The sequence below is a fragment of the Rhinichthys klamathensis genome, unplaced genomic scaffold (assembly GCF_029890125.1).
Source record: "Rhinichthys klamathensis goyatoka isolate OS25496 unplaced genomic scaffold, OSU_Roscu_1.1 h1tg000338l_1, whole genome shotgun sequence".
Taxonomy (NCBI): Eukaryota; Metazoa; Chordata; class Actinopteri; order Cypriniformes; family Leuciscidae; genus Rhinichthys; species Rhinichthys klamathensis.
Genome location: NW_026606852.1, coordinates 1,007,131 through 1,031,662, shown reverse-complemented (window position 1 = coordinate 1,031,662; position 24,532 = coordinate 1,007,131). Strand labels below are relative to the sequence as shown.

Genomic DNA, 24,532 nt, shown 5'->3' with positions numbered 1-24,532 from the left:
TTGCAGGCATAACCTACCTTAAAGCTGAAATATTAATGACTGCTCATTGCTTATTCTGTTTTATTCAGCAATACTGAAAGAATACCCATTTTCTCTGTTAACAAGCCTTAGCTGTGATTTAAAAAAAAAAAAACACACACATTTTGCATTTTGTTGTATGATTTCAACTTTATATGAAAAGCATTTAACATGTTCTTGGGAAGCTTTCTTATTTTTAAACAATACAAAAAAAACTATATATATATTAAGATTCATTGTTTTTACAGATTCAAAATGATTTGCACATATTTGTAAAAAATTAAATAAATTCCTTTTTTTAAAAGGTACACCAACGTGGATATTTTTGGCAGTAAGAGAAGGTAAACATACAATAAAATCGAACTAGAATTTACTTTGGAATTAGAAGAGCATTTTTAGAATAAAAACATCAAAAGTTGCATCAGAAGTATAGCGTCATCAGTAACTCACGTTGTGTGTTTTGATAAAATAATCATAATTGTTTATTTATGATTTTTTTTCCTGAGGTATATCTATAATTTTAGTAAATTATTTAGTTGTTGACAAACGTGACAGCCTTTTTTATCCAGAAGTTTTGAGCTCTGAAAGTTACAGTATGTTTTCATTGTACGATTAAATCTTATCTCAAAATAGAAAAAATGCCTCCAAATATATAACCCAATTTTCCAAATTCATTTAAAACAACAGATAGAAATATCAGACCAGCGAGAGAGAGAGAGAGAGAGAGAGATGGACTCTCTCAGGAGGTCAGATGTCAGTCTTTAGTATTTGTTCTAAAGTAGAGAGAAGGTTCCTCAGGCCGTACATGTATCCCTCATCCGGACTGTTGCTCGGAAATACATGAGCAAAATCGATCATCTTCACCTCCACTGCCTCCTCCTGTCCAAACTGTTTCTTCTCCCCTATTCCAATTTCCTCATGTTCCTCTTCTACACTTCCTGCACACATTCCGTTAGCGTTGGTCTCACAGCAGTACGGATGACTGTGTGTTAAACTGCCCTGAACGATCAGAGCCTCGTGGGGTTTGTTACAGTTGCTCTGTGGCTCCCCCTGCTGATGTCCAGTTCCTGTCTCAGCTCGCTTGTGTTTCCATCCGTTGACTGTGCGAGGAGAGCCTTCATACACCAGCAGCAGAGAGCTGGCGTAGAAATGCAGCTGAGTTTGACCCTCAAACCAGCGGAGAATGCTTCGGATTTTAGAGATGATCAGGCAAACTGCATGCCTCTGTAAGTCTTCACCATTATGGAAGAATCTAGTCAGGCCTGAGGGAAGAAAATTCATAGATTCATTTTTGAGTTTTGAGACTACATGATCATATACATTTTCCAGTCAAGTCACATCAAATCACTGGGAGCCAATTTTAGAGCTGAACATAATATTACATCCCAGGACATATTTTCTTTTGATTTGTGTAAATTAGTAATAATAATAAGAGTGTTCTGAAACTGATACAGGATATAAATTGTTATATTGTGTTTTTTTGGGGGGTGTTTTTCTCTCTCTCTTTCTCTCTCACTCTCTATCTTGCAGTGCTCCAAATTAACATCATCTGCCTTTCCTCAGTAAGCGCGTGGATTGGATCCTGAAAGAAGGAAGTGGGGATAAGAGTGGAGAGGAGCAAAGCACAAGGATTCCCACCTTTCGAGGGAACTCGAACTTGAGGAAACTCGAACTGCGTATGAAGCATGAATAAAACTATTCCAATCCTGATTGGCGTTGCGTCATGACATAACATGTGACGGCATACACAGAAGCTACAAAGGGACGCCGGCACACAACAGAGTTAGCTTTTTGCTCTTCAGCAAGCGCTCTGTGTCAAACTGTCTGTCCTATTTGGTGTTGTTTACTTACTTTAACTTACTTTATTTTATTTATAAAGCACTTTACAACTGCACCTGCAGACCAAAGTGCTGTACAATCATAATAATGTTTGTCCCGTAAGAACTTCAAATAAAGATTCTGTTTGCCGAGGCAGCGCATAGATTTAAGGTCTGCATTGCAATACAGAATCTGGCTCGGATCTCGCGTTTGCCAAGGCAGCGCGTAGATTACGGGTCTACTCTGGAATAAAGAATCGGTGTGTGATTGTGATACGGTTTGGGTGCCTGGCATGCACAGTCAGCTCCTGAGGGGGCTGGCTGCGTTCATTAAGAAATATCTTGACACGCACAGCCGTGTGTTTTCGGGTGTTTCAGCCTTGCGCCTGTTGACTTTTTTCTCGAGAGATGAAAGCCAAATATATTGTTGTGCCGAGGGGGGCGTGGTTCAACGAGGTCTGCAACGGGAGAGAGTAAGTAGGTCAAGTGCAAATGACAAACACCTGTGTCTTGTTTCATTAATTGGCATGGAGAGACAGGATAAAAGCCACCAGGAAATGGATACAGTAAGAGAGACTGGACTGGGACTTCGTGCGTGTCTGAGAACTGAGTGACTGGAAACCCAAGTGCTGCAGTGAAAGAGTTTATTTATTTTTATTTGTGCAGAGCGCAACCTTTTGTTGATGATTTCTTTGAATTACTTTAATAAAACGCAAAAGTCTCAGTCAGCTTACCCCGTCTTCTTCCTTCCTCACACTGAAATCATCACAATAGGCTATATGCACGCATAAGTTCCGCATTTGACGCAAGGCTGCTCTTCAGTTTCCGGTTGGGGAGATTTAAAGCGGAGGAAAACCGAGGAAAACGGGATTATGGCAGAGTCTTCAAAATTTACTGTCCTCTCGTCTTTGAAACGAAACTTTAATACGTTTAGATGTAATTTTATATATAGTTATGTTTATTTAATATAATAAACAAAGAAGCATAAACAAAATGAGGGGTGTCTGTTTTGTCTGTTTTTGTGACTAACGTTTCTTTAGTATAGCAATAGAGTATAAAAACCAATATAAATTCTCGGTATAGCATTGGACTCTACGATCGGCGGAAGTAATCCAGCATCCTTAGACCTTCACCAGAAATACCGTCGTGCATAGAGCCCATTGTGAACGACTTGAATCTCGCGTTTGCCGAGGCAGAACATAGATTACGGGTCTGCAATAAAAAGGTCACACGCAATCTGTGAAATAATACTGTTCGGCTCATGAGGGTGCTGGTTCTGTTCATTGAGAAATATCTTGACACGTACAGCCGTGAGCTGCCAGGTGTTTCAGCCTCGTGCCTGTTGACTTTCTTCTCGAGGGATGAAAGCCAAATATATTGTAATAGCTCGAATCTCGCGTTTGCCGAGGCAGCGTGTAGATTACGAGACTGTATAAATAAATATTAAAACAGTATTGTCTGGTGATTATGGCTGCCTTTAATTCTATGGAATTAAAATGATGGAAAATGATCTCTGACTTCGAGAAGTTCGATATTTCAATTCAGCCTACCATTCAGACCGTGTTTCACTTGTCTTTTGAATGACTGCATTTAATTCTGAGGAATTAAAATGATGGAATATTATCTGACTTTGATAAGTTAGATATTTTTATTTAGCCTACCATTCAGAACAGAAGGAGAGTGTCGCTTCTAGAAGTCCCCCTCAGAGAGCTTGGGACTCTAAGCGGCGCTCTCGCCCACAGCCTCCTGAGAAGACGGATCTGAGGACCGTCCTTCAGGCGAGGAAGGTGTCGGGAAAGAGGTCCTAACTTATGTGAGACCTTGGAGGGCCGCCAGAGAGAGAGCGATCGAGATCCCCTCTCTCGTCGGGCCCTCAGGAAACTGGTGTCAGCATCCCGCCGCCAGTGGCGCTTCGGGACACATCAGTTTCCAGCAAACACACGCTGCTCTGTCTGCCCCTCAAGCTTGCGGCCAGGCAGCACTCGCGTCCGCACACCGAGAGTCATTTTCGATTATCATGAAGTGTATCATGAAGGGCTCTTACAAGACACTCGACACCAGCCCCGAGGGTTGGTTCCCTTGCGGGATTTTGTCGAGGCATGGCAATGTCTCCCCAATGTATCTCCATGAGTCAGGGTCGGGTGTTAGAACAGGTAGTTCACTCCCTGCTGGTAAAAGAGGCCATATAACATGTTCCTCCACCAGACAGGGAGTTCGGGTTCTACAGCCGGTACTTCATAGTTCCAAAGAAGAATGGAGGGTTGTCCAATATTAGATCTAAGATATCTGAACCGGTCTCTGAGGAGATTCAGGTTCAAGATGCTCACTATTCCTATTATCCTAAGCCAAATCAGATCCGAGGACTGGTTTGTCACGATAGACCTAAAAGACGCATACTTCCACCTCTCAATCCTTCCATCTCACAGGAAGTTCCTGAGGTTCAATATCGGTACCAATATCGGGTTCTTCCATTCGGCCTAGCACTCTCCCCTCGCTGGCAGTTCGGCATCGAGATGTCGTCCTTTGCCACATCCAAGCTTGGGGTTGAGACTTAACACGAGAAAGAGCTGTGTTGACACCCGCCCAGCGGACTACATTCGGGGGTGGGGTGGGACTCGACTACGATGCGGGCACGAATGTCTCATGCACGTATCGAGTCCATCCTGGCCATGGTGACCAGGATAAAGCTAGGCTGCGCCATCACTGTAAAACAGTTTCAGAGACTGTTGGGGCTCATGGCAGCTGCATCCAACGTGATACCTTTTGGCCTGCTGCACATGAAGGCCCATCAGTGGTGGTTGAAAACCAAGGGGTTTTCCCCAAGGGAAAATCTCTGTATGATCAAGGTTACGTGCAGATGCCCTCATTTCCTGTCCATATGGAAGAAACCTTGGTTCCTGTCCGAAGGCCCAGTGTGGGGAGCGCCATGTCGCCGGAAAACCGTTTCGACAGACGCATCCCTCACTGTCTGGGGCGCGGTCATGGACAGACGCTTTTCGAGAGGTCTGTGGCAGGAATGGCACCATTCATGGCATATAAATTGCCTGGAAATGCTGGAGGTCTTCAGGGCTCTAAGGAGATTCCTCCCAGACCTCAGGGGTCACCACGTTCTGATACGGTCAGACAATGTGTCGGTGGTCTCCTACTTGATTCATCAGGGGGGGCTGAGATTGCACCCTCTATCCAGATTGGCGCATCAGATCCTTCTGTGGTCCCAGGGGACACTGTTATCTCTCAGAGCAATGCACGTCCCAGGGGACCAGAATCAGAGAGCAGACATCCTGTCGAGGCAGGGGCTGAGGCCCAGGAAATGGAGACTTCACACCGAGGTGGTGAAGTCGATATGCAAGAGGTTCGGCCCAGTGTAAGTGGATTTGTTCGCGTTTCGAGCGACGTCCCACTGTGGTTTTCTTTCAGCCACCCAGCCGGACTGGGGTTGAATGCCTATCAGGTGCGCAGCTTGCCTCCACCTTCGGCCGAAAGGGCTCATTCAACCAGAGGCATGGCGTCCTCTAGAGCCCTCCTTTCAGGGGCCCCGATCCAAGAAGTATGCGATGCAGCAGGATGGGCCAACCCTCATACTTTTATCAGATTCTTTAGCCTGGACATTCCTTCTACGGCAGGCACTCTAGTGCTCTCGTCCTAAGTGTGCCTGTGCGCAGCTTCAAACTGGGACATGCAGGGCTCGTTGTGGCATAATGGGTACTCGTTCCCCAAAGTGTCGTATCGACGCTGTTCGAGTTCCCTCGAAAGGGAACTTTGGGGAATGCCCCCAGCCTAGCGCGACTGAAGCATGAATGAAACTATTCCAATCCTGATTGGCATTGCGTCATGACGTAACATGTGACGGCATACACGGAAGCTACAAAGGAACGCCGGCACACAACAGAGTTAGCTTTTGCGATGAAGCAAGTTGCTCCCAGGCAGGGGAAGGCGTGGTGGAGGGACGCAGTGTCTCATTCCCTTCTCAGGGAACAAGGGTTAAAGTCGTAACCCGAGACGTTTTGTTCTTCCCTTAGTAAGATTTTGTCTTTTTTTGTTTGTTATGTTGGCGCAGCCCTCTCCTGAAGCTTTTTGTTGTTATAAAGTTTTTGTTAAGTATTTATCTGCTGTGGTTATTAGTGCTGGAAAAATCAAGATCAAAGATGGCTGTAAAAATAAATCTGAATTGTTTATCCTTTTGATCTCCCACACAGCAACACAGTGTCGGCCCAGGTCTGGGCCACATCTGGTACATGTAGATTCAATGCGTACCAGATGTCCAGATGTGGGCCGGATCTGGGGCCTCATTTATAACCATTGTGCATGCACAAAACAGGCCCTGAAAGAGGCTTACACCACTTCCGACGCATAAGTTGTGATTTATAAAAACAATCTTGACAGGAAAAGTTGCGCACCTGCATGCAAACTCTGACCCATGCGTAGGAACATTTTGGAGACAGAGCAGTTAGAAGTCCTAAGTCCTAATTTCCTAATAAATAGAAATATTTGTAGTGGATGCGATGCTTTTGAACACTTTTCCTGTGGCATGCTGTGTTTTAACTACAGCGACGATTGCTTAGCGCATGATAATAGCAGAACTCATTGTCTGAGAAAATATTTTCGCGCAAATAATGATCAATAATGCACAACTTAAGGCCTATCTGTTTCCATTAAAAATATAAAGCAACGAAAAATACCATTTGGCCAGTGGAAAAGATTGAGAAACACTTTCTCTTAATCTCTCTATATATAAACACAATATATACTGTATATATAATAATGAAAAAACAACCATGATATAGATAGATAGATAGATAGATAGATAGATAGATAGATAGATAGATAGATAGATAGATAGATAGATAGATAGATAGATAGATAGAGCTGAATTGTTATTTATTTGTTTGTTTGATATCCCAGGCCTGGAAATTTCCATGTGCTTTGCATACATAACATAAATAAAATAAAGTTAAAAACATGAAATTGGAGTCAGACCATTTTTAATGGTGTCCTTTCCAAGACTGCGTCCATAAAACTGGTCAAGAGTAATGTAACCGTCTGAATTGATCTGGTACACCTGAGGTGAGAAGATGAGAAAGAAGAAGATCAGAGGAGATCCATCAGAGATTTTACAATAAAGAAAAATATGAAAATATGCTTCAAAACATAGTGACCTGCCTTGCTGTCTAGACTTTAGCATTAATGCACCACAAATGTAAATGCTGTCTACATAGGCATCTCACTAGGTTTTAGAACAGCACTGGAGAAACTCGCATGCATACAGATTTAAAACTGTGATGAGCCTCACTGGATGGATCCTTACAGCCCGCCAACACTTCAAAACAAATGAAACAGACTGAAATAACATGGAAAGCAAGAACAAGAGAGAGAGCGAAAAGGAAGGAGAGGGTGACAGCAGCTGGCAAATATTTCCCAGCCTAGAGACACTGAAACCAATTAGGTGCAAAAAACCAAGTACGCAGAAACCAGAGAGAAAGGATGATAAACTGAGGGAGGGTCTGGAGGAAGGAAACACTGAACAGAGGAAACGAGATGGAGACTTCACACTTAATGGAACTCACAAAAACTGTCAATAATAAACATTGCAATCTAAAATGCATTGCAACAACAGCATCAATTCTACAATGGACTTGTTGACCTGACTCTTTTCCAGGGTCATTTTTCTGTCCTTGCTGTAAAAAGAATATGGCACAGTCAATCATACTGTATGGAGCTACCCGGTGTGACGTAATTGGCAAAATGTCATTTTGCTTTTCATTTATCATGGTTGGTTTAAACCTTGCAACACCTACTGGCTGTATATTATACCACACAATCTGATTGCCCAGGTCAGTGGGTTTTCTAAATTGTTGATGCCAAAGACCCCCAAATATGATGATCCAAAAATATAAAAGGCAACTATATTATATAGCTATATTTTCATGCATAAAGACCCACTTATACTGTGTGAGAAAATATTAAGTATTATATTATAAAGACAACGTTTTCAAATTTAATTTGCTTTTTTATTGTCATAGTACCACAATAAATTACACAAATATTATTTGGAAAATATTTAATTTGTATTAAGTTAAGTTTCAAACTGTTTCAATTAAACTAACTTTTATAGCACTATTCAGAATAGATAATTTTCACAAGCAGTTTTACAGAGAACAGTGGCAAGGAAAAACTATATCACACAGATATAACACTGTACAGACTATTGCCAGACTATTATCATTAATGACACAGACATGCAGTGAATGTGCTGTTGGTGTATGTCATGTACAGACAGACAGTAGCCTAATAATCGTGGTCTTTCCAATATAATAAAAAATATCACTGTATTTAAAGGATGTAATTTGAAGGAAATAACTTTCTTTGAAAAGTATTTTATACAAATTTGATGTAGCCTAATTATTCTAAACCAATACAAGGATACTGAATTATTTTTAGCAATGTAATGTGATGGAACAATATTAGTCCAGTCATTTTAAGCCAAAATGGGGGTCAACCTTGAACAAATTGCAACAGAAGCAAACTCAACTGATTTTGTATCCTCAATATGTCCTGAGTAAGGAAAAAAAAAGCCCCGAAGAATCCCATTAGGGGAAAGTTTAGAAAAAGACCCAAATATATCCCATTCATACGCCTATTCATTCTTTTTCTCACGTGAAAAGGGTACAAATTTTAACCGAAAATCACTGAGTTGATTACTTTGTTAACATTTGAAGTTAGATTTCATCCTAAAATTGTGTGTAGTGTGTACGCAAAAGTTTGCATACACACAAAAGTTTTCAGATTTATAAAACTATGTTCACACCAGAACCTGTGCAAAAAACCCAGTCAGCGAAAGATTGTGTGTATGCATCTCCACCACGTCTCCTCCCCGAAATAACCACATATTAGGCTTACTATGTCTAGTTTTACTATGCATAATATCATCTGCATATGCATATCCCCAGCCAAGAAGTGATACCATGTTTAACAGTAGTACAAGACATTTTGAAAATATGAGATACAGACTATAAATGTCAGTTGTTCCATCACATTACATTGCTAAAAATCATTCAGTATCCTTGTATTGTTTTAGAATAATTAGGCTACATCAAATTTGTATAAAATACTTTTCAAAGAAAGTTATTTCCTTCAAATTACATCATTTAAATACAGTGGTATTTTTCAATGTTGGAAAGACCACGATTATTAGGCTACTGTCTGTCTGACAGACACCAACTGCATGTCAACGGCACACTCGCTTCATTTCTGTGTTATTAATGATAATCAAAGAACAAAAGACAAAGTGAAAGTCACTCACTGCTCTTGACTGAATAGCGTTTTTTGCTTTAATTAGCTTTAAAGGATTAATCTATATTCAATTTATAATTTATGCAGCAAAGACTGTGTTTATTAAATGCAGTTAATGCACAGACAAAGGATATATTCAATTTCTGTATATTCACCTGTTAGACCTACCTTAAAGTCTTAAACATGGGTCAAAAACAATGAAAACAATAGCTTTTTTGTGCATTTTAGCAGGGCAGGTAAAGATCTAAACCAGCCTGCCTTAGAGTTGAACCCAGATGCTATATTAAAGGCTCAGCTAAATGTGACATTTGTTACAATGGGTAAAGTGAAGATTGTTTTAAGTTCACTTAAATTAAAGGTTGTTATATTTTTTAAGCCTATTAAATGTTAAAAATTATAGCTCGTAATTATACTGTAATGTTGAATGACTTTTAATGGCTAAAATTGAAGGAAAAAAAACTATCCATTTAATAGAGACATCAGTATGGGTTGGTATCAGTGATTCATAGTGCTTAGTAAAAAGATCCCATTAAACATTTTTAAATACTTTAATGTTGTTTCTACATTATTTTGGAGATTCTGGGCCCTATTTTAACGATCTAAGCGCTTGGTCTAAAGGGTGTGTGTGTGTGTGTGTGTGTGTGTGTGTGCAAGTGCACTTAAATATGAAAATATGCATGTAAATGCTATCTACATAGGCATCTCACTAGGTTTTTGAACAGCACTGGAGAAACTCTCATGGATACAGACTTAAAACTGTGATGAGCCTCACTGGAGCCTCACTGTGTGTGCAAGTGCACTTAGTCCGAATCCACTTTTGCTAGTTTAACGACGGGAAAAATGGTTGGCTAGCCCGGCGCATGGTCTAAAAGGGTTGTCCCTATTCTCTTAATGAGAAATGGGTGCGTTTTGGGCGTAACGTGCAATAAACCAATCAGAGTCTCATCTCCCATTCCCTTTAAAAGCCAGTTGCGCTCACGCCATGGCGGATTCGCTATTTCTGAATGCTTCTCCAGAGAGCAAACATATTGTACCATATTTTTATGTATACAATATTAATCTTTTACATTGTAATCCTTTTATTTTTAATATTTGGCATGTTTGTGTGCTGCTGCAAACCCTGTGTGTGTAATACGCAGAGTGTACGCGCGTTGTGCACCCGCCTATAGCACATTACTAACGTGCCCTTTAAATAAAAAAACATTAGACCAGGTTTTTGTTGGTCAATGGCGCAGTCTATTTCAGTTGCCTCAAAGTAGCAACGCGCCAACCAGAGCTGTAAAGTCCAGGTTCAGAAAGTAAAAGTCCTCCTCAGTATTTTGTTCCAATCCCCGGGATTTGCTAATTAGCACAATTTTTCAGCCAGGAGATAGAACTAATTGTTCAAAGAACTAAGAGTTCATGGGTGGAATAAACATATGGCAGGACTTTTATTTTCTGACCCCTGGACTTTATACCTCTGGCGCCAACAATGCGCCTGAACACACCTCGTTTTCAGACCAGCGCACACATGGGCGCAAATGCATTTGCTATTTAAACAACGTGGGGTAGGACGTGAAAATGCATCGGGCTGAAACTAGCAAAACACACTTGTGTCGCGCCGGGTGTATGATAGCGCCCTAAATGTTAAAGTATTACAATATAAAAATATATTAAAAACCTTAATGTTAAGTGTGATGAATCGCGATTGATTGCAGTAAATGCGCAATTAGTATTTTTTTTTAATCGATTGACAGCACTACAAAAAATAAACTGGCAAGGAAGCAGAGTTGAACTCTTTTTGTTTTTGTAAAATTATATTCAAATTTGCATTTATTTATTTATTTAAAAAATTGGGAAAGTCCACACAATTAAATAATCTCAATTAATCTCATGATTGCCAGTCTCTAGAAAGCATAGTGCCATTCTGCAAATGTTTTTTTTATAGATATTTTCCTCAGATCCACTAGCACTCAATACTAGAACATGAATATGTCACATTGGGCTAGGCAATTTAACTATTTATAAACAAATCAAAGATCGTAATCCACAAAACCCAGGAATCACAGGAGTACATACAAACATAACAGCTTTGACTTCAACTCAAAAGACAATGCAGGACAATGAACTGAACAAAACTCAGGGCTTAAATACACACGACTAATTGACAAACTTAACCAGTACCAGGTGTGCAACATAATTAGAAATCATGAAATGAAGAGCGGGAATGAGGGGAACAAAGGAAACCGGAACAGAACACAGGAAAACAAGGTGATACAAACTTAGAGGCTGTTTAGATGACACCGTTTTCAACTAAACACTTTTTATGCACTTTGGCTATTCATTTGTATGACAAAGTGCAAGTTTTTGAAAACGATACCATTATTGTCTCCGTGAAAACTACAAAAACGTCAATTTGTGAAAACGATTATGTCATGTGCATGCGTATTACCAAAATCCACTTGAAAGTCAAGCCTGCAAGGTTAGCAAACAAATGCATAATGCCTGCTAACGCTGTGGTACGCAGGGAAGTAGACAAGAGGCTGTTTGTTTGAATGGATGTCAATGGAGGAGAGGCTTCACTATGCTGTATAAACCACTTTTGTGTGGAAATAGCTTATTTAATAAATTGACAGCCCATCGGCTAATCTTCAACATGTTTGCTCTTATTAAAGATTAGTTTTAAATTGATCTATTTTAAGAGTTTACACTGAAAAAAAAAAAGCTGTTTTATGAGAAGTCATGGACAATTGTGCGACAGGTATGATTCAGTTTATTAATTTCATTCATTTCTCAGCACTTCTCACTCATTTTCGGTGTTTTACTGTCGCACAACTCTAAATGAAATTCAATAACATCAAGGCTGTAATGTGATTGGTTATCAAGTCACATGTGACCCAAGTTAGCCATTACGCTTTCTCCAATGGTAGAGCCACGGACCTTCATATCTCCCAATAAAAAGACCATCTCTGGTATTACCATAGACAGTATAAGAAGTGGACAGAGCCATCTCATTGGAACTCAGTTGAGACAGTTGAAGCCCATTTTTAGCGATTTTTGAGCACTTCCGTTCCTGACGCGCAGACTCAAACCGACTCAAACTAAGCTTGATGACGTGAGCAACCTGTCTGACAGACGTTAATCTTCTAGTAGCTGTGCGCAGTGGCGCCTCCAGAAATTTTTTATAGGGGTGGCCAGATGGGGCCACTTAAAATCTTGGGGTGGCACACCAACAATAAACCATAATTTCAGAATTGTATTCTACTGTTGTAGTAAACCGGCCTGTAGAAAACTATCAGAAAGACTTAAGGAAACTCCTACTGATATACTTTGGTTTATTGTGTTATATTCAATGTTAGCTTACTAATGATATTAGTAGGGCCCTACTAATATATATTATATTAGATATAATGATATATATATATATATATATATCATTATATATAATATAATATATATTAGTAGGGCCCTACTAATATCAGGGGTGGAACGGTACACAGAAGTCACGGTTCGGTTCATACCTCGGTTCAGACATCACGGTTCGGTACGATTTCGGTACAATGGAGGGAAAAGCAAAACAAAAATGCAGAAGGCATCGTATTTTTTAAATAAGTTTTATTAATAAAGGCATAGAACCAGTTTATTTGTAGTGCACTGACAATAGTCTTATATAATTAGTTTATTAATTAAATTAATAAAAAAACAAAAAGACCTTGCGATATGTTTGGTAATTGTACCAGAATTAATTTAAAATTAATTTGCTATATTTCAGATCAATATATTTGTTTTCCTTAATTTTAATTAACATTATTAATTAACAATGTAACATTATTCTCATCTGAATTATAAATAATTGATTTATGTATAAAATAATACTACCATTAAAAACACATTAGATTTTCTTTTTTAATCAATGTAGAATGTGTAAGATTAGTGCTCCGAGGACAAGAAATGAAAACCAATGCAATATGATGAATGTCCAAAAGATGATGGGACTCACACACTGTTTTGAAATGGAGTTGGATAAATATGTTTTACTTTTAAAACAGTGTGTGTGTGTGATTTTGGTTGGGTGACAGTTGTAGGTTACAGTTTGACAAGAGTTTACAGTGTGACAAAAGCACAATGCTGTGTTTTATTGCGAGTGTACACAAATATAAGTAAACACTTTGCAGGTTTAATGATCTGTATGAACAAAATGACGGAGTATGTTTTTTTATGTTTCCACTGTTCGATCTCTCTCTCTCTCTCTCTCTCTCTCTCTCTCTCTCTCTCTCTCTCTCTCTCTCTCTCTCTCTCTCTCTCTCTCTCTCTCTCTCTCTCTCTCTCTCTCTCTCTCTCACACACACACACACACACACACATAGTTCGATCGCGGCCGTGCCTCTACGCACACACACTCCAGCATTGCAATCTTGACATCGCAGCCTGTTCATTATGCGGTCACGCCAAACGCGAATAGAGCGTCAAATTCGCGTCTAGTTCGACGCTAGTCCAAAGCGAATAGGACGCGCGTATAAAGCCAACGTTTGAAGTGAACGCGCGTTCAGAGCTAAGCCGATGGTACAGATTATGTGTCCCTAAAGAACCCGCGTATCTAACAGTAGTTCCGCATTACATTAATTAATTTGCACGCGAGTTTTATTTATTTTTATACCGTGTATTCTCCGTGTAAATTCGTGCACCGAACCGTGACGCCCGTACCGTTTCGGTTCAATACGAATACATGTACCGTTCCACCCCTAATATATATATATATATATATAAGGGCCCTTGCCCCGTGGCAAATTTCCAGATACTTACATAATTGTGATGAATTTAATCCTTTTTAAGTTATTATTTTGCAGTGTAAGATTACAGTTAACACCTTTAAATATTACATAAATGTACTATGATTTTTTTAATAAACTTAATGAGTGTATAAATCAGCAGCAAAAAGTAATTCTTGAAAAAATCTGCACAGTAATTTTATAAAATCTAAACATGTTAATAAAAACTAATTACTATTAGTCCTCTTATAAAATTCAATCAGGCAATCATACATTTCACAATTTTATATTTATATATTAATGTCAAGAATTCAGAAGTGCATATATAGCCTACACTACAAAGAAATAATATACAATTAAATGATGCTTATTTCAAATGTATTGAGCAGGCTAGGTATAACAAAATATATTGGCTTTTAATAATATTTCAGTGCGCAAACCGATGATAACATGAAAAACAGAGCGCACACAGCGTGTATGCGCATCTCGGGTGCAGAATGATGTGCTCAAAGCAACATGGTGACTCTATGTGTGCAGCGCTGCGCTGCATAAGTGCGCATTTAAAAGTTCACGTCACAAAGCGAAGAAATGTCGAGCGCACAAATCCTAGTGCGATTTGTTCCTTTGTTTCAGTTTTATTCCAGTTATTGTGCGTTTGATGCCGATTCATAGTCCTTGTGATGTGTGTGTGATGATCTAGCAAGCACACGGTAGAGTCGTTTAAAAACAACAAACTCCAACAAAATAAAGTAATTTTATGCAAATCTACAGCCTTGTATCTACAGATCATGCATTATAATGAGAATATATAATTTGGAGAGAGTTTTACCGTGCATCCAAGAGGCGCGCGCGCTGTTTGAATATGAATGGAGAATGATTGACAGCCGCAGAGGAGGGAAAACTAGTTTCCGTATATACTTTAATGATGTAAATAGACTTCTGTCCCTCACATTAAGCTATGAAATGACTTCAGATGACTTTGTCACCCTGACGTAAAAAAAAGCGGGAGGCGCCGAAAAGCGCGCTGTTTGCATCCCTGCTTGTCAAAACGTGGCAAAGACGCATCAAAAAGCTGCTGTAACAGTAGCTATACTGTAACCATTTGGCACTTAAAAAGCACGTCACGACACATAATGCCCCGTCTTCTTTTACTAAAGAATATTTTTGACTTATTTATGAAATGCATAACTGATGCTACTAAAATTTATTCTGGCCGTTGGGGTGGCCAGGAGTCGGCCAGGGGTGGCCATGGCCACCCCTGGCCACCCCCTTGCGGCGCCATTGGCTGTGCGTGAAAATTGCCAACGTTAATCTTGCAGAGACGGGGAACTTGAGAAAAGAGTTCTTTGGCGTGAGTGAGCAGGAGTAAGTATTCCGTTGCTTTTATGGACTCTTTATATATGGGCTTCTCCCTTGACGGGACGTCCCCCCGATTGCCTGCGAGCTTCTCCTCCTGTCTGTACGGTAATTTCTGTACAGTGCGACAGAGAGTCGAGTGCTTATGACGCAATCGTTAGCCTATTTTTACTAAATCTGTTTCTACGGGGCCATAATGTAACATAGAAGGTAATGGAGCCCTTTATACATTGTCGTGTTTCTTTAGAAATAAATAATGGACAAATGGAGTCTTTAAACGCCTCAGATGTAAAGTTATTCGCTGTCAAAGTGACGCCAAAATGAATGGGAGTCAATGGAAATGCTAACGCAAGTGAAGTTCTGCTACAAGATGGCGGCACCCGGCCGGCTTCAACTTCCGGTCGATGGATTACCCCCTTGGGTATTACGTGTTCAGTCTATAGGCACATAGTGTTTCTTTACAAAGTGACATCGCCAACTACTGGACTGGCAGCATTTAATTGTTTTTGTGGATCCGTGTGAACAGGGAGCATTTTGACAACGTTGTCGTCTGTACAAAGAAAAACGCAATGGAAAAACATTTCCGTTTTTAGTATATTGTTGTCTTGTAAACGTTCCCTAATAGTCCATAAAACAGAACATAAACCTGACAGAATAATCCAATGAAAGGTCGGTCACTGACAATCCATGCAGTCAATGAGCATAAAATGTCACTGTTTGTATCATGATAAATGCATCAGGGCCAGAAGATCTTTAGACTCAATGATGGAATTAATTTGATCTCTCTATCTCTTCTAATGTGCCCTTCTTCACAGTGCAGCACAATGAGGTGCAGAGAGCAAAAGCAGAGGAGTGTGTGTAACTGACCACTGGTTTCATCAAAATCTTATCATCAAATGTCTTATCAGTATTCCTCAGAGGGAATTAACCGAGTGTCTGGATAAGCTCTGGATATCGATCATGCCTTAAGACAGCAGACGGGGATTTCTGTTCTGCAGCATTGAAAGCGAACCAAGAGCCCTCAGGTGATCTGAAGCTTAATATTGTGTTTATGAACTCTCACAGTTTGTAATAAGGAAATCAGATACTAAGGGGAGTATACGGAGATAAAACAAGAGCCTGCATAATGAGTATAAGGAAAGTTAACAAATCACACACGCATGCTGTCTCACCCTCATTCCCAGTAACAGGAATCCGATCTCTTCCATCAGAGGATACTTGCTAATCTGCTCTTCACGTTTTTCTAGTGACGCAAACGGGTCGTAACTTCTCTTCCCCATCTTCACATCCATGATGCAGGGCCGTAAGAACCTCTTCGTCACATCCTCCAGTTTCAGATACAGCTCTGAGATATGAGAGATAAAAAAGACACGGTTTTGTGCATTTGATGAGACAATGACAGCCAGTGTTGTTTTAGTACATCTATTCTTATGGTGGCAGACAAGTTTTCTGTTAAGTATTCTACATTGTTGTAGTAAATTCTGTTGATTTGTCACCAAGATGGCTAACACGGTTTAAAATGACAAATGACGTGTGATAGTCTTGAAACCATAATGTTAAACCGATATACATACATACACTAGGCCTACTGTTCAATACACAAAGGTCGATAAGACTATTTCATGTTTTTTTAAGGAACCCAAGAAGCTAATAAAAGTATATTCTAAGAAATTTCTGCTAATGTTCCCATTAAGTTATGAAAACGTTATTTCTGAATGTTCCCTGAATGTTCCGTTTTTTTTAAATGTTTTTTTTTTTTTTTAAATCTTCGTTACACGAATGTAAAGGGAACATTCTGTTTTATATTTTTGCAAACATTATGAGAACATTGCTTTTGAATGTAGTAGTAGTAGTAATATTTAAAAAATGTTTATGTTTTTGTGCTAACATTTAAAAAAAAATATTAAAGGCCTGATAACTTTGATCGAACATCACTGGAAGAACTTTCAGAGAACCTTGACAGAACGTTAGCCAGAGTAAGGCCGCATTTATTTGGTCAGTAATATACAGAAAAATGTGAAATATTATTACAGTTTAAAATAAATGTTTTCTATTTAATATATTGTAACATGCTATATAGTCCTGTGATTGCAAAGCTGAATTTTCAGCATCATTGACATCCAGTCTTCATTGTCACATGATCCTTCAGAAATCATTCTAATATGATGATTTGCTGCTCAAAAAACATTTCTTATTATTGTCATCAATGTTGAAAACAGTTGTGCTGCTTCATATTTTTGTGGAAACCATTTCATGATTAATTTATGAATAGAAAGTTTAAAAGAACAGCATTTATTTGAAACAGAAATATTTTGTTACAATGTAAAAGTCATTACTGTAAGTTTTGATCAATTTAAATGCACCATTGCTGAATAAAAGTAGGCTATTAATTTAAAAAAACAACATTTGAATATATGTTACGTAAAAATGTAAAAACGTAAAAAAAAAAAAATAAAAAAAAAAAAAAGATTATTGCTAAGTTATTATATAATTTAAACTGCAGGCCCAACTAGAGTTGCCGAGTCCAGGAAAACCATTAAAAAATATATTCTACTTCAGTGTCTGAATGCCTCAACTGATTTCTACAATCACACACTGTACCTTTAAGTGATGTTTCAGAGGCCAAGCCTCCACGATCAGTCAATTATTTCTGACAAGTTCTTTTTCAGTGCTGTCAACTGACACAGTATTTATGGTGTCATCACTGGGATGGCCACTCACAAACACAAGGAAGCAGACAGAGAGAACAGCAGTGTAAAGTCCAATGATAAACTGAACACTCCTTTAATGTTCATATACTACATACAGACTAAACAAACACTGTAAAGCACTTGTACTTTGGACACATGGCAAAATGCATAATGATGATAAGAGCATTTTAATAAGCTAACAAAAAAAAAATACCACTGCTGGATGACACCCCATATACCACATACCAAACCATCTATCAATTATTAACTCATTAGCAACCCTCTAAATTCGCCAAACATAGATAACACTAACTAGAGCTGACCTTCAAGCTTGACTGCTAAAGGAACCATTTTAATGGACATGATTGCTGAGTTCAACCGTGTGACACAACACGTCATTAGTAATTTAAAGTCAATATGAAATTGCATATGACCTTGCATTTGATCAATGTTCCTTGTGCATGATTCATCTGTGCATATTATTCCAAAATAAAACAAATGTTTGCCTTCATAATCTTATCAAAACGTAACAACTTGCTCCACCCCTGTTCAATATCCTATTTTGTTCTTAAATACATACGATTATGGAAGTAAAATGGGTTGCAGATGTTATTTCACATTGACATCTTGATATGAAAACTTATCTCACCATGTGGCGACTCCCGTGGCGCCCATGTGCCGTAGAACCTGGGAAGATGTTGTTGCAGGTCCAGTAGTCTTGTGTCTGTGCAGTCTTTGGCATATACCTGCAGGAAAAAAAAGTGACATGTGCCTTTACTCTGAAACCAGTAGTGTAACTATTAGTAAATTGGTAAGATTAGTTGGTAAGAATTTTTTTTTTGTTTTTAATGTTTTTAAAAAAGAAATTTATTTTGCCCACCAAGGCTGCATTCATTTGATTAAAAATACAGTAAAAACAATGCATTCTCATCCCAAGGCGTCATGCTGACGCTTTTTCCAAAGTGTCTACATCCGACGCACATGGCACCCTTTAGCGTCAATATAACACGCTTCGGTTATGGGTAGGTTTAGGTCTGGGGGGGTAGTGTTAGGGTTAGACCACTAGGAGGCGCCATATATCTGCGTCTCATATTGACGCTAAAGGTTGCCATGTGCGTTGGATATAGACGCTTTGGCAAAAGCGTCAGTATATGACGCCTTGGGATGAGACCGGGCTGGTAAAAACAGTATAATATTGTGAAATATTATTACAATTTAAAAGTTTTGTATTTGATTATACTTATATATATATATATATATATATACAGTATATACACTCACCGGCCACTTTATTAAGTACCCCATGCTAGTAACGGGTTGGACCCCCTTTTGCCTTCAGAACTGCCTCAATTCTTCGTGGCATAGATTCAACAAGGTGCTGGAAGCATTCCTCAGGGAGTTTGGTCCATATTGACATGATGGCATCACACAGTTGCCGCAGACTTGTCGGCTGCACATCCATGATGCGAATCTCCCGTTCCACCACATCCCAAAGATGCTCTATTGGGTTGAGATCTGGTGACTGTGGAGGCCATTTTAGTACAGTGAACTCATTGTCATGTTCAAGAAACCAATTTGAAATGATTAGAGCTTTGTGACATGGTGGAAGTAGCCATCAGAGGATGGGTACATGGTGGCCATAAAGGGATGGCCATGGTCAGAAACAATGCTCAGGTAGGCCATGGCATTTAAACGATGCCCAATTGGCACTAAGGGGCCTAAAGTGTGCCAGGAACACATCCCCCACACCATTACACCACCACCACCAGCCTGCACAGTGGTAACAAGGCATGATGGTTCCATGTTCTCATTCTGTTTACGCCAAATTCTGACTCTAACATCTGAATGCCTCAACAGAAATCGAGACTCATCAGACCAGGCAACATTTTTCCAGTCTTCAACTGTTCAATTTTGGTGAGCTCTTGCAAATTGTAGCCTCTTTTTCCTATTTGTAGTGGAGATGAGTGGTACCCGGTGGAGTCTTCTGCTGTTGTAGCCCATCCGCCTCAAGGTTGTGCGTGTTGTGGCTTCACAAATGCTTTGCTGCATACCTCGGTTGTAACGAGTGGTTATTTCAGTCACTGTTGCCCTTCTATCAGCTCGAACCAGTCTGGCCATTCTCCTCTGACCTCTGGCATCAACAAGGCATTTCCGCCCACAGAACTGCCGCTCACTGGATGTTTTTTCTTTTTCGGACCATTCTCTGTAAACCCTAGAGATGGTTGTGCGTGAAAATCCCAGTAGATTAGCAGTTTCTGAAATACTCAGACCAGCCCTTCTGGCACCAACAATCATGCCACGTTCAAAGTCACTCAAATCAACTTTCTTCCCCATACTGATGCTCGGTTTGAACTGCAGGAGATTGTCTTCTTCTTCTTCTTCTTTAAGAGTTTTATGGCGGTTGGCAAACCAGCTAAAAAGGTGCATTTACCGCCACCAACTGGACAGGAGTGTGAAGCGTCAATAGCGTTAAGCAACTTATCAAAAAAAAAAAAAAAAAAAAAAAAAAAAAAAAAAAAAAATCTATTTAACTATATCCTGTCAACCAATCCTGTTTCCCTTAGATATCTTATTAAAGCACTATACACCCTTTTAGGAGATTGTCTTGACCATGTCTACATGCCTAAATGCACTGAGTTGCCGCCATGTGATTGGCTGCTTAGAAATTAAGTGTTAACGAGCAGTTGGACAGGTGTACCTAATAAAGTGGCCGGTGAGTGTATATATTCCTATAATGTCAAAGCTGAATTTCCAGGATCATTACTCCAGGCTTCAGTGTCACATGATCCTTCAGAAATCATTCTAATGCTGATTTGCTGCTCAAAAAACCTTTCTTATTATTATCTATGTTGGAAAACAGTTGTGCTGCTTAACATTAACTATTCATTCAGGATTCTTTGATGATTAAATAGATATCCTTTGTAACTTTATAAATGTTTTTACTGTCACTTCTGATCAAGTAAATGCATCCTTGCTGAATAAAAGTAGGGCTGTCACAATTATTCCTCGATTAAATTAAGGTAGGCTACTTGATAAGACAAAAATTTATTGCAATTTACCTGTGTTGATTAACCGGGAAAGTACCGGAGGTGGCACATTCCAAGGATGAGAATCCATGAAAAGCATGATTAGACGGGTTTTATAAGCCTGCACAATATATTTAAATAGGGTTGGGTACCGAAAGCCGGTGCCAATAGGGAACCGGTTCCGACGTAAACGGTAGTAACCAGACCGAATAAGAAGGACAATTTCGGTGCCTGACTTAATTAGGCACACACGCGCACACACGCACAGTCTTCTGTCTCGCATGCGCGCTCTTGCTCGCAAGGTTTGGCTGCATTTCACGTGTAAAATTACGCGTCAGAACGCCCTCTGGGTGTGCCGATAGTCTGAATGAGTAAGAGTGAAGCACCATGATTTTATTTACATGCATGTAGGTTATGTGTTTCTCAGAGCCGCTTCGTTCACAGTAAATGCCGCTCAACACAAAACCAGTCTCTGCATGTGCTGTTTGTTTGGGTTTCCAATAACGTGCGTTTGGGAACACATACTTACTGGTGTGCTTTGAGTTTCATATTGAAGTGTTGCACCGTTATCATTTACATGCGTGGAGCGCGTCTCAGCAGCTTGGCTAACAGACTCCAGCATATGCTGTGAGTTTGGGTTGCTTATAACATTCATCTGGCAATGCAACGTGCACCATTTCACCAGATTTGTAACATAAACCTATGCCAACGCAGGAGAACATGTTGTACGTCTATTTATATTACCACAAAAAAAAAAATCCAATTGTCAAAATAATCGACCGATTACTTGATTATCTTCTTAGTGACAACCCTAAATAAAAGTATTAATATCTTTTTTAAAAATATTACTGACCTCAACCTTCGGGACAGTATTTATTTTAATGGAGTGAAACGTGTTAGTTACTGTATTGTGCTTGGCTGTCAAGAGTCTTTTCTAGTATTCAGGGTGTTATTTTGTTTTAGGTTTGTCCCTCTGACATTATTTGCATGCAACTGTCGCTGCTGTATAGATATTGGACTGTGGATTTAAATTACCTGTGTGTAGAAGTGCATCTCCCGTGGGCCTCTCGGAGGAGGTTGTAGCTGCTTCAGAATTGTTCCATCAGGATGCTGCAGAACACCTGTGCAATTATAGTGAACCAAACACTGAAAACCTGTCGGCACTTTATCATCATGACAACTTGTGACTATTTTGAGTGCGAATGCTTTTATGGCAGCCGGGAAAACATCTGAAGGCAAAAATTAGGAAAGAATAAAGCCACATAAATGACACTATAAGAATTAGCTATATTAAGTGCCAACAAACTCAGGATTTAATAAACAGGCTACCTAAAGGGGTGACAAGAAGTTGCAGCTGATAAGTGAACATTTTTGTTTTTGCTTTGAAGCATGTAACTAGGGTTGGGTTTCAAAAATCGATTCCAATTCTGAAATCAGATACTTAAGGTTAGGCATCGGATACTTGTAATGAAATTGAAATTTCGATTCTGCTTATCGATTCCTGTGTGCGCATTTTAAAGTGATTTCAAACCATTTTCAAGCAAGAAGACACGGAAGAGAAGTCAATTCGGCACTTGCTCCGCGTGCACATCCAAAGCAAGCGCATAAAGCTGCCTTTCATAGTGCGTGATACCGAATTGAGTTCTCGTACACGTCTTCTTGCACTTGAACGCACAAATACAACTACATTATGTCAAAGTATCCAAAATAAACACAGTCGGTTTTGTCCTAAGTGAACGTAAACAGTTGAGAAAGAAAACGCATGTGTAACAGTTAGGGACTACCAAAAAGTTTCAGCGGAAACAGCTATTTCCGGTTTCGGGCCGAAATGGTTTTGGAGTGACCGAAATAATTATATTATCTCACCAATTCATTCATTTTATTAAAATACAATAAAAAAACGTAATATTATGAAATATTATTACAATTTAAAATAACTGTTTTCTATTTTAATATATTTGAAAATTGTATTTATTCCAGTCATGGCAGGACCAATTTTTCAGCATCATTACTCCAGTCTTCAGTGTCACATGATCAGAAATAATTATATGTTGATTTGGTGCTCAAGATTCAAGAAACAGGTCTTATTATTATCCATGTTGAAAACAGTTGTGCTGATTAAAATGTTGGTGGAAACCTAATAAAATAAAATAAAATCAGGATTCTTTGATAAATAGAACTTTCAAAAGAACCGCATTTATTTAGAATACAATTATTTTGTAATAAAAAATAGGCCTATATATATTTTTTTTTTAATATATATTTTCTCCTTAAACAATATTGGAAAATGATGGTAGGTGATACAGAATTGTCATTTTGGAGTGATCTATTCCTTTAACACAAGAAAAGACAAAGTGCTGACCACTGGCAATCTGACAATCCATCAGATAACAGCTCACATCTCATTCAATCAGAAAATCCCCATGACAGAGCCACAAATGACACATAAGAGTTACTACAACAGAGGAAATGATGTCATCTGACTGTTAGCAGAGAGAAGGTTATTGTTTCTTTTCATAGAAATCACCATGACGATATCCCATGTTAAACAAATGTGACAACAAATCCTGTGACCCTTTAATAAACTATAATTAGTTATCTAATACTTTTAACACATATTACTCAACCAACTCTGTTAGGAAAACCTGTGCAAAGTCCTCCACAGGTCACAAGTAAATTTACTCTCAGAAAGAAAATGTTCTTTAAAGAAACGTGTACATGATTCCTATAGGAATTTATATAATAATTTATAGCAACAGTCCTACAAGATCCTAAAATGTCCTATATACCATTAGGAAAGTAATTCAAAGAAAATATTTTAGGATTGGAAAATTCCTATAGATCAATCTCCGGTTTCCTTTATTATTCCAACATTATTCCACAAAAGACTCATGTAGGAATTACAATTGATCCAGTAGGATGCCATTTGATTATTATAGGATTGGTGTATAAAATTATAAAATTGGTTTGATACTTATAGCCTAGGTCTTGTAAAAACTTTTTGATAATGGGTGTTCATAATCCAATCCAAACAGTAATTTAGCCTATATGATGATATCCAATAGTCCAAATATCAAACAACTTAAGACTCTGATATTCACATTCCTTCATCAATCCCTACAACCTAAAAAACATTAATACAGCATTTCTAAGAAACATGATGACTAAGAACTTTACAGAAGTTAATAATAAACTGACCAGTGTTATTGATCCCCCATTTATGCCCGGCCACCTGATGAGAAAAGGGCACGCATCCATCCAAGAGCACCTGCTTTACTGACTCTTTCTTTTTATTGTCTTTTTCCAGTTTTTCCAGCGTTCGAGCTGATGAGTCCATGATTTGACCATCTGCAGACACGTTCAGCGTGAACTTATCCAAGTTGAACGGAAACTGGAAAAACTTCTGTAAATGATTTTCCATATCTGACAGTTTTTCTATTAATTAAAAATCAAAACGTCTCTTTCATCTGATCAGATAGGCGTCTGGAGCCCCGAATGTTTTCGTTCATTCACTCGTCTTTAGTTTTTATCTACACTACCGGAGCGCGACGCGTCGTTCGGGTTGTTGAATGAGTCGTGACGTGAGC

The 24,532-nt window shown here is 39.0% G+C and overlaps 1 protein-coding gene across 1 annotated transcript; it reads right to left on the bottom strand.

Annotated features, from left to right (window-relative positions):
* Positions 1-141: 141 nt before the first annotated feature.
* Positions 142-24,532, bottom strand: ipmka (inositol polyphosphate multikinase a). Its single transcript, XM_056272464.1, has 6 exons — positions 24,144-24,532; positions 21,981-22,066; positions 18,569-18,665; positions 16,402-16,574; positions 6,813-6,894; positions 142-1,280 (listed from the first exon to the last, which is right to left on the bottom strand). The coding sequence occupies exons 1-6, from the start codon at positions 24,364-24,366 to the stop codon at positions 766-768; spliced, it is 1,176 nt and encodes a 391-aa protein (XP_056128439.1). The 5' UTR covers positions 24,367-24,532; the 3' UTR covers positions 142-765.